This window comes from Ascaphus truei, chromosome 18, assembly GCF_040206685.1.
Source record: "Ascaphus truei isolate aAscTru1 chromosome 18, aAscTru1.hap1, whole genome shotgun sequence".
Taxonomy (NCBI): Eukaryota; Metazoa; Chordata; class Amphibia; order Anura; family Ascaphidae; genus Ascaphus; species Ascaphus truei.
Genome location: NC_134500.1, coordinates 33701451 through 33715440, shown reverse-complemented (window position 1 = coordinate 33715440; position 13990 = coordinate 33701451). Strand labels below are relative to the sequence as shown.

At 59.7% G+C, this 13990-nt stretch overlaps 1 protein-coding gene across 1 annotated transcript in view; it reads left to right on the top strand.

The window, feature by feature from the left end:
- The window catches only part of SEC11A (SEC11 homolog A, signal peptidase complex subunit), a 49299-nt gene that overhangs the window by 235 nt on the left and 35074 nt on the right, over positions 1 to 13990 (top strand). The window contains exons 1-2 of the mRNA XM_075576076.1: positions 1 to 18; positions 8089 to 8198. The exon at positions 1 to 18 is cut by the window's left edge and continues 235 nt beyond it. Of these exons, the coding sequence (XP_075432191.1) occupies positions 1 to 18; positions 8089 to 8198 (128 nt within the window). The remainder of the gene's footprint in view (positions 19 to 8088; positions 8199 to 13990) is intronic.

Genomic DNA, 13990 nt, shown 5'->3' with positions numbered 1-13990 from the left:
AGGATGAACAAGAGACAGGTAAGAACCCGGGGGAGGGGAATGTGCTGCCCACTTCAAAGACCAGCACTATGAAATAAATACATCTATATGAATATGGACATGCAGCCAGTATCCTCAAACACCCCCCTCCCCTTCCCCCCACACTGCCTCCCCTTCCCCCCACACTGCCTCCCCTTCCCCCCACACTGCCTTCCCATCCCCTACCCCACTGTACACCCCGACCCTCTCACCCCACTGCCCTGTCCCACCACATCCCCCCCATACCACCACACTACCACCCCTTCCCCCTACTCCCCCACCCTCACCCCACTGCCCTGTACCCACGCACACACTGTCCCTCCACACCGAGACAGCCTGTACCCGCACACACTGACCCCCCCCCACACACCGAGACAGCCTGTACCCGCGCACACACTGACCCCCCCCCCACACCGAGACAGCCTGTACCCGCACAAACACTACCCCCCCACACACTGACAGCCTGTACCCGCGCACACACTGACCCCCCCCCACACCGAGACAGCCTGTACCCGCACAAACACTACCCCCCCACACACTGACAGCCTGTACCCGCACACACACTACACCCCCACACACTGACAGACTGTACCCCCTCACACCGACACAATCTGTACCCGCGCACACACTGCCCCCCCACACACCGACACAATCTGTACCCGCGCACACACTGCCCCCCCACACACTGACAGCCTGTACCCGCACACACTACCCCGCACACACTACCCCCCTCACACTGACAGACTGTACCCCGCACACTGCCCCCCTCACACCGACACAATCTGTACCCGCGCACACACTGCCCCCCCACACTAACAGCCTGTACCCGCGCACACACTGCCCCCCCACACTAACAGCCTGTACCCGCGCACACTGCCCCCCCACACACTGACAGCCTGTACCCGCACACACACTGCCCCCCCACACACTGACAGCCTGTACCCGCACACACACTGCCCCCCCACACACTGACAGCCTGTACCCGCACACACACTGCCCCCCCACACACTGACAGCCTGTACCCGCACACACACTGCCCCCCCACACACTGACAGACTGTACCCCCTCACACCGACACAATCTGTACCCGCGCACATACTGCCCCCCCACACACTGACAGCCTGTACCCGCACACACTACCCCCCCACACACTGACAGACTGTACCCCCGCACACCGACACAATCTGTACCCGCGCACACACTGCCCCCCCCACACTGACACAGCCTGTACCCGCGCACACTGCCCCCCCCACACACTGACAGCCTGTACCTGCGCACACACTGCCCCCTCACAGCCTGTACCCGCACACACTGCCCCCCCACACACGGACACAGCCTGTACCCGCACACACACTGCCCCCCCACACACGGACACAGCCTGTATCCGCACACACACTGCCCCCCCACACACGGACACAGCCTGTACCCGCACACACACTGCCCCCCACACACCGACACAGCCTGTACCCCCGCACGCACTGCCCCCCACACACCTACACAGCCTGTACCGCGCACGCACTGCCCCCCCACACCTACACAGCCTGTACCCGCGCACGCACTGCCCCCCCACACCTACACAGCCTGTACCCGCGCACGCACTGCCCCCCCACACCTACACAGCCTGTACCCGCGCACGCACTGCCCCCCCACACACTGACAGCCTGTACCTGCGCACACACTGCCTCCTCACACCGACACAGCCTGTACCCGCACACACACTGCCCCCCCACAGCAACACAGCCTGTACCCGCGCATGCACTGCCCCCCACACCTACATGGCCTGTACCCGCACACACACTGCCCCCCACAGCAACAAAGCCTGTACCCGCACACACACTGCCCCCCCCCACACTGACACAGCCTGTACCCGCGCACACACTGCCCCCCCACACTGACACAGCCTTTACCCGCGCACACACTGCCCCCCACACTGACACAGCCTGTACCCGCACACACACTGTCTCTCCCCCCCCCCACACCGACACAACCTGTACCCGCGCACACACTGCCCCCCCCACACTGACACAGCCTGTACCCGCACACACACTGCCCCCCACACTGACACAGCCTGTACCCGCACACACACTGTCCTCTCCCCCCCCCCACACCGACACAACCTGTACCCGCGCACACACTGCCCCCCCCACACTGACACAGCCTGTACCCGCACACACACTGTCTCTCCCCCCCCCGACACCGACACAACCTGTACCCGTGCACACACTGCTCCCCCCACCCCGACACATCCATGTGGGCACCCGCTCCCTCCCCATCCTCTGCCACCGGGGCAGGAATAACCTCCTGTGCCCCTGACTGAAATTTTACCACTGCAGCTGAAAGCAAGTCCTCAGTTAAAGCCATCCGGGCTTCGTGAACTTCCATGTCCTTCTCCAGTAAAGTCTTTGACCGACCGTCCGTCGATAGCCCATAGGTTTCACACCGGCAACAATCTTTGTTCGATCCCATGACCAGTACTGTTCTGATCGCTTGTCCATGTTCACCTGCAGGCACTAAGCTAAGGGGAAAGAGAACCTGTGTTTTCCTTGCCTTGTGTAACGTGTGTAGGTTACCGCTTGTTTGGGAGCTCGCAATCTTCGAGTTTCCCGCGATGTTATAAGCCCCGCAGAGTTTATAACATAGGCCCAATCTGTCCCACCGCTGCCACCAGTTTTAGAAGCCTGTCACGGGAGACCAGGCTCTACAACACCTTTTTATAACCGGGGTCATTTGATTGAGCAAAACAAGATGGTAAAATAAATGGTAATTTATTTCTCGTAAAAGACACACACAAAGTTACACAATTCTACAAAGATCAAGACACTTACTGGGAATGAGTCTAACGAATAAATCCGTTTCCGGAACGAAATTCCTTAAGATCACCTTTTTAGAGCACTTTCCAATGACCGGTAGTTACTCACAAAAGTCCTGAACTGTTTCTGGCATGTAAATGCCTGCTGCGACCGCGACGTTATATAAAGCTGGGCTTAGAAACTTTTCTGCCTTGAAAGCTTTGAAGCCGGCGCGCGTCTATTCAGTTCTGAGCATCTTTTAATTTGCCGCTGTTGGTTTGGCGCTCCTCATTGGCTGCAAGCTCCCTTAAGCTTTCAGGCTTTAATTCACTAACCTGAACAGCCTATCGGAGCGTGGGAAGTCTCCTGCCAGCCAATCACCGATTTGCCGGTATTGTAAAACCAGGAGGGCACCTTTTTCTCAGGTAGCAAAGGGCATGGGCTAACCTGGCCCCTCTGCCTCTTTGCATACGGAGCCTCCCCCTGCTGCTCAGGCTCCACAGAGTCTGGATTTTGGCAAATGGTTGCCGGATAGCCTTTGTGCTAGCCCAGGACGTGGGTACTTGAGTATAACTGCAGTGCCCCTCCTGTTCTAACAGCTTGGCGTCCCAGAGTCTTTCAAGTACGGACTCCGGACTGACACAGAGGCGCCACCTGGTAGCCATCTGGGTTTTCCGGAATCAAGGACTTGGAAAGCCCTCAGTTCATATACAGGTTCTCAATATATATATATATATATATATATATATATATATATATATATATATATATATATATACACACATTAAACTATAACCATTTAATAAAATATATTGTGTCCTGTTTTCTGTGTGCTAAAAGTTATGGGTTCCGATTCTGGCACCTGGAGTGGAGTGAGTGTGTGTGTGTGTGTGTGTGTGTGTGTATATATATATATATATATATCCCCTACAGTCACTAGCCTCATTCTTGGCACACATTAGAAAATACTTTTAAAACACTGCAAACATGCTCAGCTTTATAACCTTAGCTGTAGCACCCCCTGGTTGGTGTGTGGGTGTGTAAAGTAGTTGGTGTGTGGGTGTGTAAAGTGGTTGGTGTGTGGGTGTGTAAAGTGGTTGGTGTGTGTGTGTGTGTGGGTGTGGGTGTGGGTGTGTGGGTGTGTGTGTAAAGTGGTTGGTGTGTGTGTAAAGTGGTTGGTGTGTGTGTAAAGTGGTGTGCGTGTGTGTGTGTGTGCGTGCGCGCGCGCGCACACAGTGGTTGGTGTTTGTAAAGTGGTGTGGGTGTGAAAAGTTGTGTGTGTGTGAAAAGTGGCGCGTGTGTGAAAAGTGGCGCGCGTGTGTGTACGCACGCACGCACAGCCAGTACCCACACACACTAACCACACACACCGACACAGCCTGTGCCCGCACACACACACACACACTGCCCCCCCCACAAACCGACAAAGCCTGTACCCGCACACATACTGCCCCCCCCCCACAAACCGACACAGCCTGTACCCGCACACATACTGCCCCCCCCCCCCACAAACCGACACAGCCTGTATCCGCACACATACTGCCCCCCCCCCCCCCCACAAACCGATACGGCCTGTACCCGCACACATATTGGCCCACACACCGACACGGCCTGTACCCGCACACATACTGGCCCCCCCCACACAAACCGACACAGCCTGTACCCGCACACATACTGGCCCCCCCCACAAACCGACACGGCCTGTACCCGCACACATACTGGCCCCCCACACACCGACACAGCCTGTACCCGCACACACTGCCCCCCCACACACACCGACACAGCCTGTTCCCGCACACATACTGCCCCCCCACACACCGACACAGCCTGTACCCGCACACATACTGGCCCCCCTACACACCGAACCAGCCTGTACCCGCACACACACACTGCCCCCCACACACACCGACACAGCCTGTACCCGCACACACACACTGCCTCCCCACACACACACACCGACACAGCCTGTACCCGCACACATACTGCCCCCCCACACACCGACACAGCCTGTACCCGCACACACACACTGCCCCCCCACACACACCGACACAGCCTGTACCTGCACACACACACTGCCCCCCCCACACACCGACACAGCCTGTACCCGCACACATACTGGCTCCCCCCCCACACACACCGACCCAGCCTGTACCCGCACACACACACTGCCCCCCACACACACCGACACAGCCTGTACCCACACACACACACTGCCCCCCCACACACACCGACACAGCCTGTTCCCGCACACATACTGCCCCCCCACACACCGACACAGCCTGTACCCGCACACACACACTGCCCCCCCACACACCGACACAGCCTGTACCCGCACACACACTGCCCCCCCACACAAACCGACACAGCCTGTACCCGCACACATACTGGCTCCCCCCCCACACACACCGACCCAGCCTGTACCCGCACACACACACTGCCCCCCACACACACCGACACAGCCTGTACCCGCACACATACTGGCTCCCCCCCCCACACACCGACCCAGCCTGTACCCGCACACATACTGCCCCCCCCACACACACCGACACAGCCTGTACCCGCACATATACTGCCCCCTCACACACCGACACAGCCTGTGTCCGCACACACACACTGCCCCCCCCACATACACCGACACAGCCTGTGTCCGCGCACACACACACTGCCCCCCCACACACACCGACACAGCCTGTACCCGCACACACACTGCCCCCCCCACACACACCGACACAGCCTGTACCCGCACACATACTGCCCCCCCTCACACACACACCGACACAGCCTGTACCCGCACACATACTGCCCCCCCACACACACACTGACACAGCCTGTGCCCGCACACACACTGCCCCCCCCCACACACTGACACAGACTGTACCCGCACACACACTGCCCCCCCACACACTGACACAGCCTGTACCCGCACACACACTGCCCCCCCACACTGACACAGCCTGTACCCGCACACACACTGCCCCCCCACACACTGACACAGCCTGTACCCGCACACACTGCCCCCCACACAGTGTGACACAGCCTGTACCCGCACACACACTGCCCCCCCCACACACTGACACAGCCTGTACCCGCACACACTTCCCCGCACACACACTGACACAGCCTGTACCCGCACACACTGCCCCCCACACACACCGACACAGCCTGTACCCGCACACACTGCCCCCCACACACACCGACACAGCCTGTACCCGCACACACTGCCCCCCCACACACTGACACAGCCTGTACCCGCACACACTGCCCCCCACACACTGACACAGCCTGTACCCGCACACTGATGCTGCTTGTACCCTCGTGTACACATAAACCTTACCCACAGCGATATTGCCTGCACACGCACCAGTGCTGCCTGTGCTCACGAACACATGCTGCCCACATCGATGCTGCTAAATGTCGTGTGTTCTCTCTCTCGCGCGCGTGCGGTTCTCTCTCTCGCGCGCGTGCGGTTCTCTCTCTCGCGCGCGTGCGGTTCTCTCTCTCGCGCGCGTGCGGTTCTCTCTCTCGCGCGCGTGCGGTTCTCTCTCTCGCGCGCGTGCGGTTCTCTCTCTCGCGCGCGTGCGGTTCTCTCTCGCGCGCGCGTGCGGTTCTCTCTCTCTCGCGCGCGCGGTTCTCTCTCTCTCGTGCGGTTCTCTCTCTCTCGTGCGGTTCTCTCTCTCTCGTGCGGTTCTCTCTCTCTCGTGCGGTTCTCTCTCTCTCGTGCGGTTCTCTCTCTCTCGTGCGGTTCTCTCTCTCTCGTGCGGTTCTCTCTCTCTCGTGCGGTTCTCTCTCGCGCGCGCGGTTCTCTCTCGCGCGCGCGCGGTTCTCTCTCGCGCGCGGTTCTCTCTCGCGCGCGGTTCTCTCTCTCGCGCGGTTCTCTCTCTCGCGCGGTTCTCTCTCGCGCGGTTCTCTCTCTCGCGCGGTTCTCTCTCTCTCGCGCGGTTCTCTCTCGCGCGGTTCTCTCTCTCTCTCTCGCGCGCGCGGTTCTCTCTCTCTCTCGCGCGCGCGCGGTTCTCTCTCTCTCTCTCGCGCGCGCGGTTCTCTCTCTCTCTCTCGCGCGCGCGGTTCTCTCTCTCGCGCGCGGTTCTCTCTCGCGCGCGCGCGGTTCTCTCTCTCTCTCGCGCGCGCGGTTCTCTCTCTCGCGCGCGCGGTTCTCTCTATCGCGCGGTTCTCTCTCTCGCGCGGTTCTCTCTCTCGCGCGGTTCTCTCTCTCGCGCGGTTCTCTCTCTCGCGCGGTTCTCTCTCTCTCGCGCGGTTCTCTCTCTCTCGCGCGGTTCTCTCTCTCTCTCTCGCGCGGTTCTCTCTCTCTCTCTCGCGCGCGGTTCTCTCTCTCTCGCGCGCGGTTCTCTCTCTCTCTCGCGCGCGGTTCTCTCTCTCTCGCGCGTGCGGTTCTCTCTCTCTCTCGCGCGTGCGGTTCTCTCTCTCTCGCGCGTGCGGTTCTCTCTCTCTCGCGCGCGGTTCTCTCTCTCTCGCGCGGGTGCGGTTCTCTCTCTCGCGCGTGCGGTTCTCTCTCTCGCGCGTGCGGTTCTCTCTCTCGCGCGTGCGGTTCTCTCTCTCGCGCGTGCGGTTCTCTCTCTCTCGCGCTTACGGTTCTCTCTCTCTCTCGCGCGTGCGGTTCTCTCTCTCTCTCGCGCGTGCGGTTCTCTCTCTCTCTCTCGCGCGTGCGGTTCTCTCTCTCTCTCGCGCGGTTCTCTCTCTCGCGCGTGCGGTTCTCTCTCTCGCGCGTGCGGTTCTCTCTCTCGCGCGCGTGCGGTTCTCTCTCTCGCGCGCGTGCGGTTCTCTCTCGCGCGTGCGGTTCTCTCTCTCTCGCGCGCGTGCGGTTCTCTCTCTCTCGCGCGCGTGCGGTTCTCTCTCTCTCGCGCGCGTGCGGTTCTCTCTCTCTCGCGCGCGTGCGGTTCTCTCTCTCGCGCGCGTGCGGTTCTCTCTCTCGCGCGCGTGCGGTTCTCTCTCTCTCGCGCGCGTGCGGTTCTCTCTCTCTCTCGCGCGCGCGTGCTGTTCTCTCTCTCTCTCGCGCGCGTGCGGTTCTCTCTCTCGCGCGCGTGCGGTTCTCTCTCTCGCGCGCGTGCGGTTCTCTCTCTCTCTCTCGCGCGCGTGCGGTTCTCTCTCTCTCGCGCGCGTGCGGTTCTCTCTCTCTCGCGCGCGTGCGGTTCTCTCTCTCTCTCGCGCGCGCGTGCTGTTCTCTCTCTCTCTCGCGCGCGCGTGCTGTTCTGTGTGGGGGGGGGGGGTGTGGGTGTGTGTGTGGTGTGTGTGGTGTGTCTCTCACGGTCAGTGTTTGTGTTTGCAGCTGTATTACCAGGTGTTAAACTTTGGAATGATCGTGTCGTCGGCGCTGATGATCTGGAAAGGGCTGATGGTGATCACGGGAAGTGAGAGTCCGATCGTCGTCGTCCTCAGGTGAGGAAATGCCATGTATCCGCCTCGTGGGGCCCGCAATGTCTAAATACCTCCATTTTACCCCAATAAATCCACCGCGCCCATTACATCACCCTGAAGCCGCCTCCCCGCGCCGGCCATCTTTGCAATTCATTTTTCTACCTTGTTAGATCTCGTGCTTTTTCCAAAGCCATTGAGAGAGAAATGTGGGGGTTTAAAATGGCGCGCTCTCCTCGACAGTGTAACGGTTACCATGGTAACCTCAGAAACGGTTTTGATAAAATGTTTGTCTTTGCTCGGGTAGGGAGATACGAACTTTATATGTGTTACTCAGATAGGCTCCTCTGTTCTCGCTGCCATTATAAAATCCCGAGATGCCATGTTTATTTATTTTAAATATGGCCTCTGTCCATTTCCTGCAGCTTCCCTCGGAAGCCGCCGGATCGTCCCCCGTAACGTGGCCGTGGGGGTAACGCATGTCCAGGGACATGTTATTGTACTTCAGCTCCGACACAGCTGTGGGAATGTGGGGCAGCTTGCTCTGTGTGGGAATGTGAGGCAGCTTGCTCTGCGTGGGAATGTGGGGCAGCTTGCTCTGCGTGGGAATGTGGGGCAGCTTGCTCTGTGTGGGAATGTGGGGCAGCTTGCTCTGTGTGGGAATGTGAGGCAGCTTGCTCTGCGTGGGAATGTGGGGCAGCTTGCTCTGCGTGGGAATGTGGGGCAGCTTGCTCTGTGTGGGAATGTGAGGCAGCTTGCTCTGCGTGGGAATGTGGGGCAGCTTGCTCTGTGTGGGAATGTGAGGCAGCTTGCTCTGCGTGGGAATGTGGGGCAGCTTGCTCTGCGTGGGAATGTGGGGCAGCTTGCTCTGTGTGGGAATGTGGGGCAGCTTGCTCTGCGTGGGAATGTGGGGCAGCTTGCTCTGTGTGGGAATGTGGGGCAGCTTGCTCTGCGTGGGAATGTGGGGCAGCTTGCTCTGCGTGGGAATGTGGGGCAGCTTGCTCTGTGTGAGAATGTGGGGCAGCTTGCTCTGCGTGGGAATGTGGGGCAGCTTGCTCTGTGTGGGAATGTGGGGCAGCTTGCTCTGCGTGGGAATGTGAGGCAGCTTGCTCTGTGTGGGAATGTGGGGCAGCTTGCTCTGTGTGAGAATGTGGGGCAGCTTGCTCTGTGTGGGAATGTGGGCAGCTTGCTCTGTGTGGGAATGTGGGGCAGCTTGCTCTGTGTGGGAATGTGGGGCAGCTTGCTCTGTGTGGGAATGTGGGGCAGCTTGCTCTGTGTGAGAATGTGGGGCAGCTTGCTCTGTGTGGGAATGTGGGGCAGCTTGCTCTGTGTGAGAATGTGAGGCAGCTTGCTCTGTGTGGGAATGTGGGGTAGCTTGCTCTGCGTTGGAATGTGGGGCAGCTTGCTCTGTGTGGGAATGTGAGGCAGCTTGCTCTGTGTGGGAATGTGGGGCAGCTTGCTCTGTGTGGGAATGTGGGGCAGCTTGCTCTGTGTGAGAATGTGAGGCAGCTTGCTCTGTGTGGGAATGTGGGGCAGCTTGCTCTGTGTGGGAATGTGGGGCAGCTTGCTCTGCGTGGGAATGTGGGGCAGCTTGCTCTGTGTGGGAATGTGGGGCAGCTTGCTCTGTGTGGGAATGTGGGGCAGCTTGCTCTGTGTGGGAATGTGGGGCAGCTTGCTCTGTGTGGGAATGTGGGGCAGCTTGCTCTGTGTGGGAATGTGGGGCAGCTTGCTCTGTGTGGGAATGTGGGGCAGCTTGCTCTGTGTGGGAATGTGGGGCAGCTTGCTCTGCGTGGGAATGTGGGGCAGCTTGCTCTGTGTGAGAATGTGGGGCAGCTTGCTCTGTGTGGGAATGTGGGGCAGCTTGCTCTGTGTGGGAATGTGGGGCAGCTTGCTCTGTGTGAGAATGTGAGGCAGCTTGCTCTGTGTGGGAATGTGGGGCAGCTTGCTCTGTGTGGGAATGTGGGGCAGCTTGCTCTGCGTGGGAATGTGGGGCAGCTTGCTCTGTGTGGGAATGTGGGGCAGCTTGCTCTGTGTGGGAATGTGGGGCAGCTTGCTCTGTGTGGGAATGTGGGGCAGCTTGCTCTGTGTGGGAATGTGGGGCAGCTTGCTCTGTGTGGGAATGTGGGGCAGCTTGCTCTGTGTGGGAATGTGGGGCAGCTTGCTCTGTGTGGGAATGTGGGGCAGCTTGCTCTGCGTGGGAATGTGGGGCAGCTTGCTCTGTGTGAGAATGTGGGGCAGCTTGCTCTGTGTGGGAATGTGGGGCAGCTTGCTCTGTGTGGGAATGTGGGGCAGCTTGCTCTGTGTGGGAATGTGGGGCAGCTTGCTCTGCGTGGGAATGTGGGGCAGCTTGCTCTGTGTGAGAATGTGGGGCAGCTTGCTCTGCGTGGGAATGTGGGGCAGCTTGCTCTGTGTGGGAATGTGGGGCAGCTTGCTCTGTGTGAGAATGTGGGGCAGCTTGCTCTGCGTGGGAATGTGGGGCAGCTTGCTCTGCGTGGGAATGTGGGGCAGCTTGCTCTGTGTGGGAATGTGGGGCAGCTTGCTCTGTGTGGGAATGTGGGGCAGCTTGCTCTGTGTGGGAATGTGGGGCAGCTTGCTCTGTGTGGGAATGTGGGGCAGCTTGCTCTGTGTGGGAATGTGGGGCAGCTTGCTCTGCGTGGGAATGTGGGGCAGCTTGCTCTGTGTGAGAATGTGGGGCAGCTTGCTCTGTGTGGGAATGTGGGGCAGCTTGCTCTGTGTGGGAATGTGGGGCAGCTTGCTCTGCGTGGGAATGTGGGGCAGCTTGCTCTGCGTGGGAATGTGGGGCAGCTTGCTCTGTGTGGGAATGTGGGGCAGCTTGCTCTGTGTGGGAATGTGGGGCAGCTTGCTCTGTGTGAGAATGTGGGGCAGCTTGCTCTGTGTGGGAATGTGGGGCAGCTTGCTCTGTGTGAGAATGTGAGGCAGCTTGCTCTGTGTGGGAATGTGGGGTAGCTTGCTCTGCGTTGGAATGTGGGGCAGCTTGCTCTGTGTGGGAATGTGAGGCAGCTTGCTCTGTGTGGGAATGTGGGGCAGCTTGCTCTGTGTGGGAATGTGGGGCAGCTTGCTCTGTGTGAGAATGTGAGGCAGCTTGCTCTGTGTGGGAATGTGGGGCAGCTTGCTCTGTGTGGGAATGTGGGGCAGCTTGCTCTGCGTGGGAATGTGGGGCAGCTTGCTCTGTGTGGGAATGTGGGGCAGCTTGCTCTGTGTGGGAATGTGGGGCAGCTTGCTCTGTGTGGGAATGTGGGGCAGCTTGCTCTGTGTGGGAATGTGGGGCAGCTTGCTCTGTGTGGGAATGTGGGGCAGCTTGCTCTGTGTGGGAATGTGGGGCAGCTTGCTCTGTGTGGGAATGTGGGGCAGCTTGCTCTGCGTGGGAATGTGGGGCAGCTTGCTCTGTGTGAGAATGTGGGGCAGCTTGCTCTGTGTGGGAATGTGGGGCAGCTTGCTCTGTGTGGGAATGTGGGGCAGCTTGCTCTGTGTGGGAATGTGGGGCAGCTTGCTCTGCGTGGGAATGTGGGGCAGCTTGCTCTGTGTGAGAATGTGGGGCAGCTTGCTCTGCGTGGGAATGTGGGGCAGCTTGCTCTGTGTGGGAATGTGGGGCAGCTTGCTCTGTGTGAGAATGTGGGGCAGCTTGCTCTGCGTGGGAATGTGGGGCAGCTTGCTCTGCGTGGGAATGTGGGGCAGCTTGCTCTGTGTGGGAATGTGGGGCAGCTTGCTCTGTGTGGGAATGTGGGGCAGCTTGCTCTGTGTGGGAATGTGGGGCAGCTTGCTCTGTGTGGGAATGTGGGGCAGCTTGCTCTGTGTGGGAATGTGGGGCAGCTTGCTCTGCGTGGGAATGTGGGGCAGCTTGCTCTGTGTGAGAATGTGGGGCAGCTTGCTCTGTGTGGGAATGTGGGGCAGCTTGCTCTGTGTGGGAATGTGGGGCAGCTTGCTCTGCGTGGGAATGTGGGGCAGCTTGCTCTGCGTGGGAATGTGGGGCAGCTTGCTCTGTGTGGGAATGTGGGGCAGCTTGCTCTGTGTGGGAATGTGGGGCAGCTTGCTCTGCGTGGGAATGTGGGGCAGCTTGCTCTGCGTGGGAATGTGGGGCAGCTTGCTCTGTGTGAGAATGTGGGGCAGCTTGCTCTGTGTGGGAATGTGGGGCAGCTTGCTCTGCGTGGGAATGTGGGGCAGCTTGCTCTGCGTGAGAATGTGGGGCAGCTTGCTCTGTGTGGGAATGTGGGGCAGCTTGCTCTGCGTGAGAATGTGGGGCAGCTTGCTCTGTGTGGGAATGTGGGGCAGCTTGCTCTGCGTGGGAATGTGGGGCAGCTTGCTCTGCGTGAGAATGTGGGGCAGCTTGCTCTGCGTGGGAATGTGGGGCAGCTTGCTCTGCGTGGGAATGTGGGGCAGCTTGCTCTGTGTGGGAATGTGGGGCAGCTTGCTCTGCGTGGGAATGTGGGGCAGCTTGCTCTGTGTGGGAATGTGGGGCAGCTTGCTCTGCGTGGGAATGTGGGGCAGCTTGCTCTGCGTGAGAATGTGGGGCAGCTTGCTCTGTGTGGGAATGTGGGGCAGCTTGCTCTGCGTGGGAATGTGGGGCAGCTTGCTCTGCGTGAGAATGTGGGGCAGCTTGCTCTGCGTGGGAATGTGGGGCAGCTTGCTCTGCGTGGGAATGTGGGGCAGCTTGCTCTGCGTGGGAATGTGGGGCAGCTTGCTCTGCGTGGGAATGTGGGGCAGCTTGCTCTGTGTGGGAATGTGGGGCAGCTTGCTCTGCGTGGGAATGTGGGGCTGCTTGCTCTGTGTGGGAATGTGGGGCTGCTTGCTCTGTGTGGGAATGTGGGGCAGCTTGCTCTGTGTGTGAATGTGGGGCAGCTTGCTCTGTGTGGGAATGTGGGGCAGCTTGCTCTGCGTGAGAATGTGGGGCAGCTTGCTCTGTGTGGGAATGTGGGGCAGCTTGCTCTGTGTGTGAATGTGGGGCAGCTTGCTCTGTGTGGGAATGTGGGGCAGCTTGCTCTGCGTGGGAATGTGGGGCAGCTTGCTCTGCGTGAGAATGTGGGGCAGCTTGCTCTGCGTGGGAATGTGGGGCAGCTTGCTCTGCGTGGGAATGTGGGGCAGCTTGCTCTGTGTGGGAATGTGGGGCAGCTTGCTCTGCGTGGGAATGTGGGGCAGCTTGCTCTGTGTGAGAATGTGGCGCAGCTTGCTCTGTGTGGGAATGTGGGGCAGCTTGCTCTGTGTGGGAATGTGGGGCAGCTTGCTCTGCGTGGGAATGTGGGGCAGCTTGCTCTGTGTGGGAATGTGGGGCAGCTTGCTCTGCGTGGGAATGTGAGGCAGCTTGCTCTGTGTGGGAATGTGGGGCAGCTTGCTCTGCGTGGGAATGTGGGGCAGCTTGCTCTGCGTGGGAATGTGGGGCAGCTTGCTCTGTGTGGGAATGTGGGGCAGCTTGCTCTGTGTGAGAATGTGGGGCAGCTTGCTCTGCGTGGGAATGTGGGGCAGCTTGCTCTGTGTGGGAATGTGGGGCAGCTTGCTCTGCGTGGGAATGTGGGGCAGCTTGCTCTGTGTGAGAATGTGGGGCAGCTTGCTCTGTGTGAGAATGTGGGGCAGCTTGCTCTGCGTGGGAATGTGGGGCAGCTTGCTCTGCGTGGGAATGTGGGGCAGCTTGCTCTGTGTGGGAATGTGGGGCAGCTTGCTCTGCGTGGGAATGTGGGGCAGCTTGCTCTGCGTGAGAATGTGGGGCAGCTTGCTCTGTGTGGGAATGTGGGGCAGCTTGCTCTGTGTGAGAATGTGGGGCAGCTTGCTCTGTGTGAGAATGTGGGGCAGCTTGCTCTGCGTGG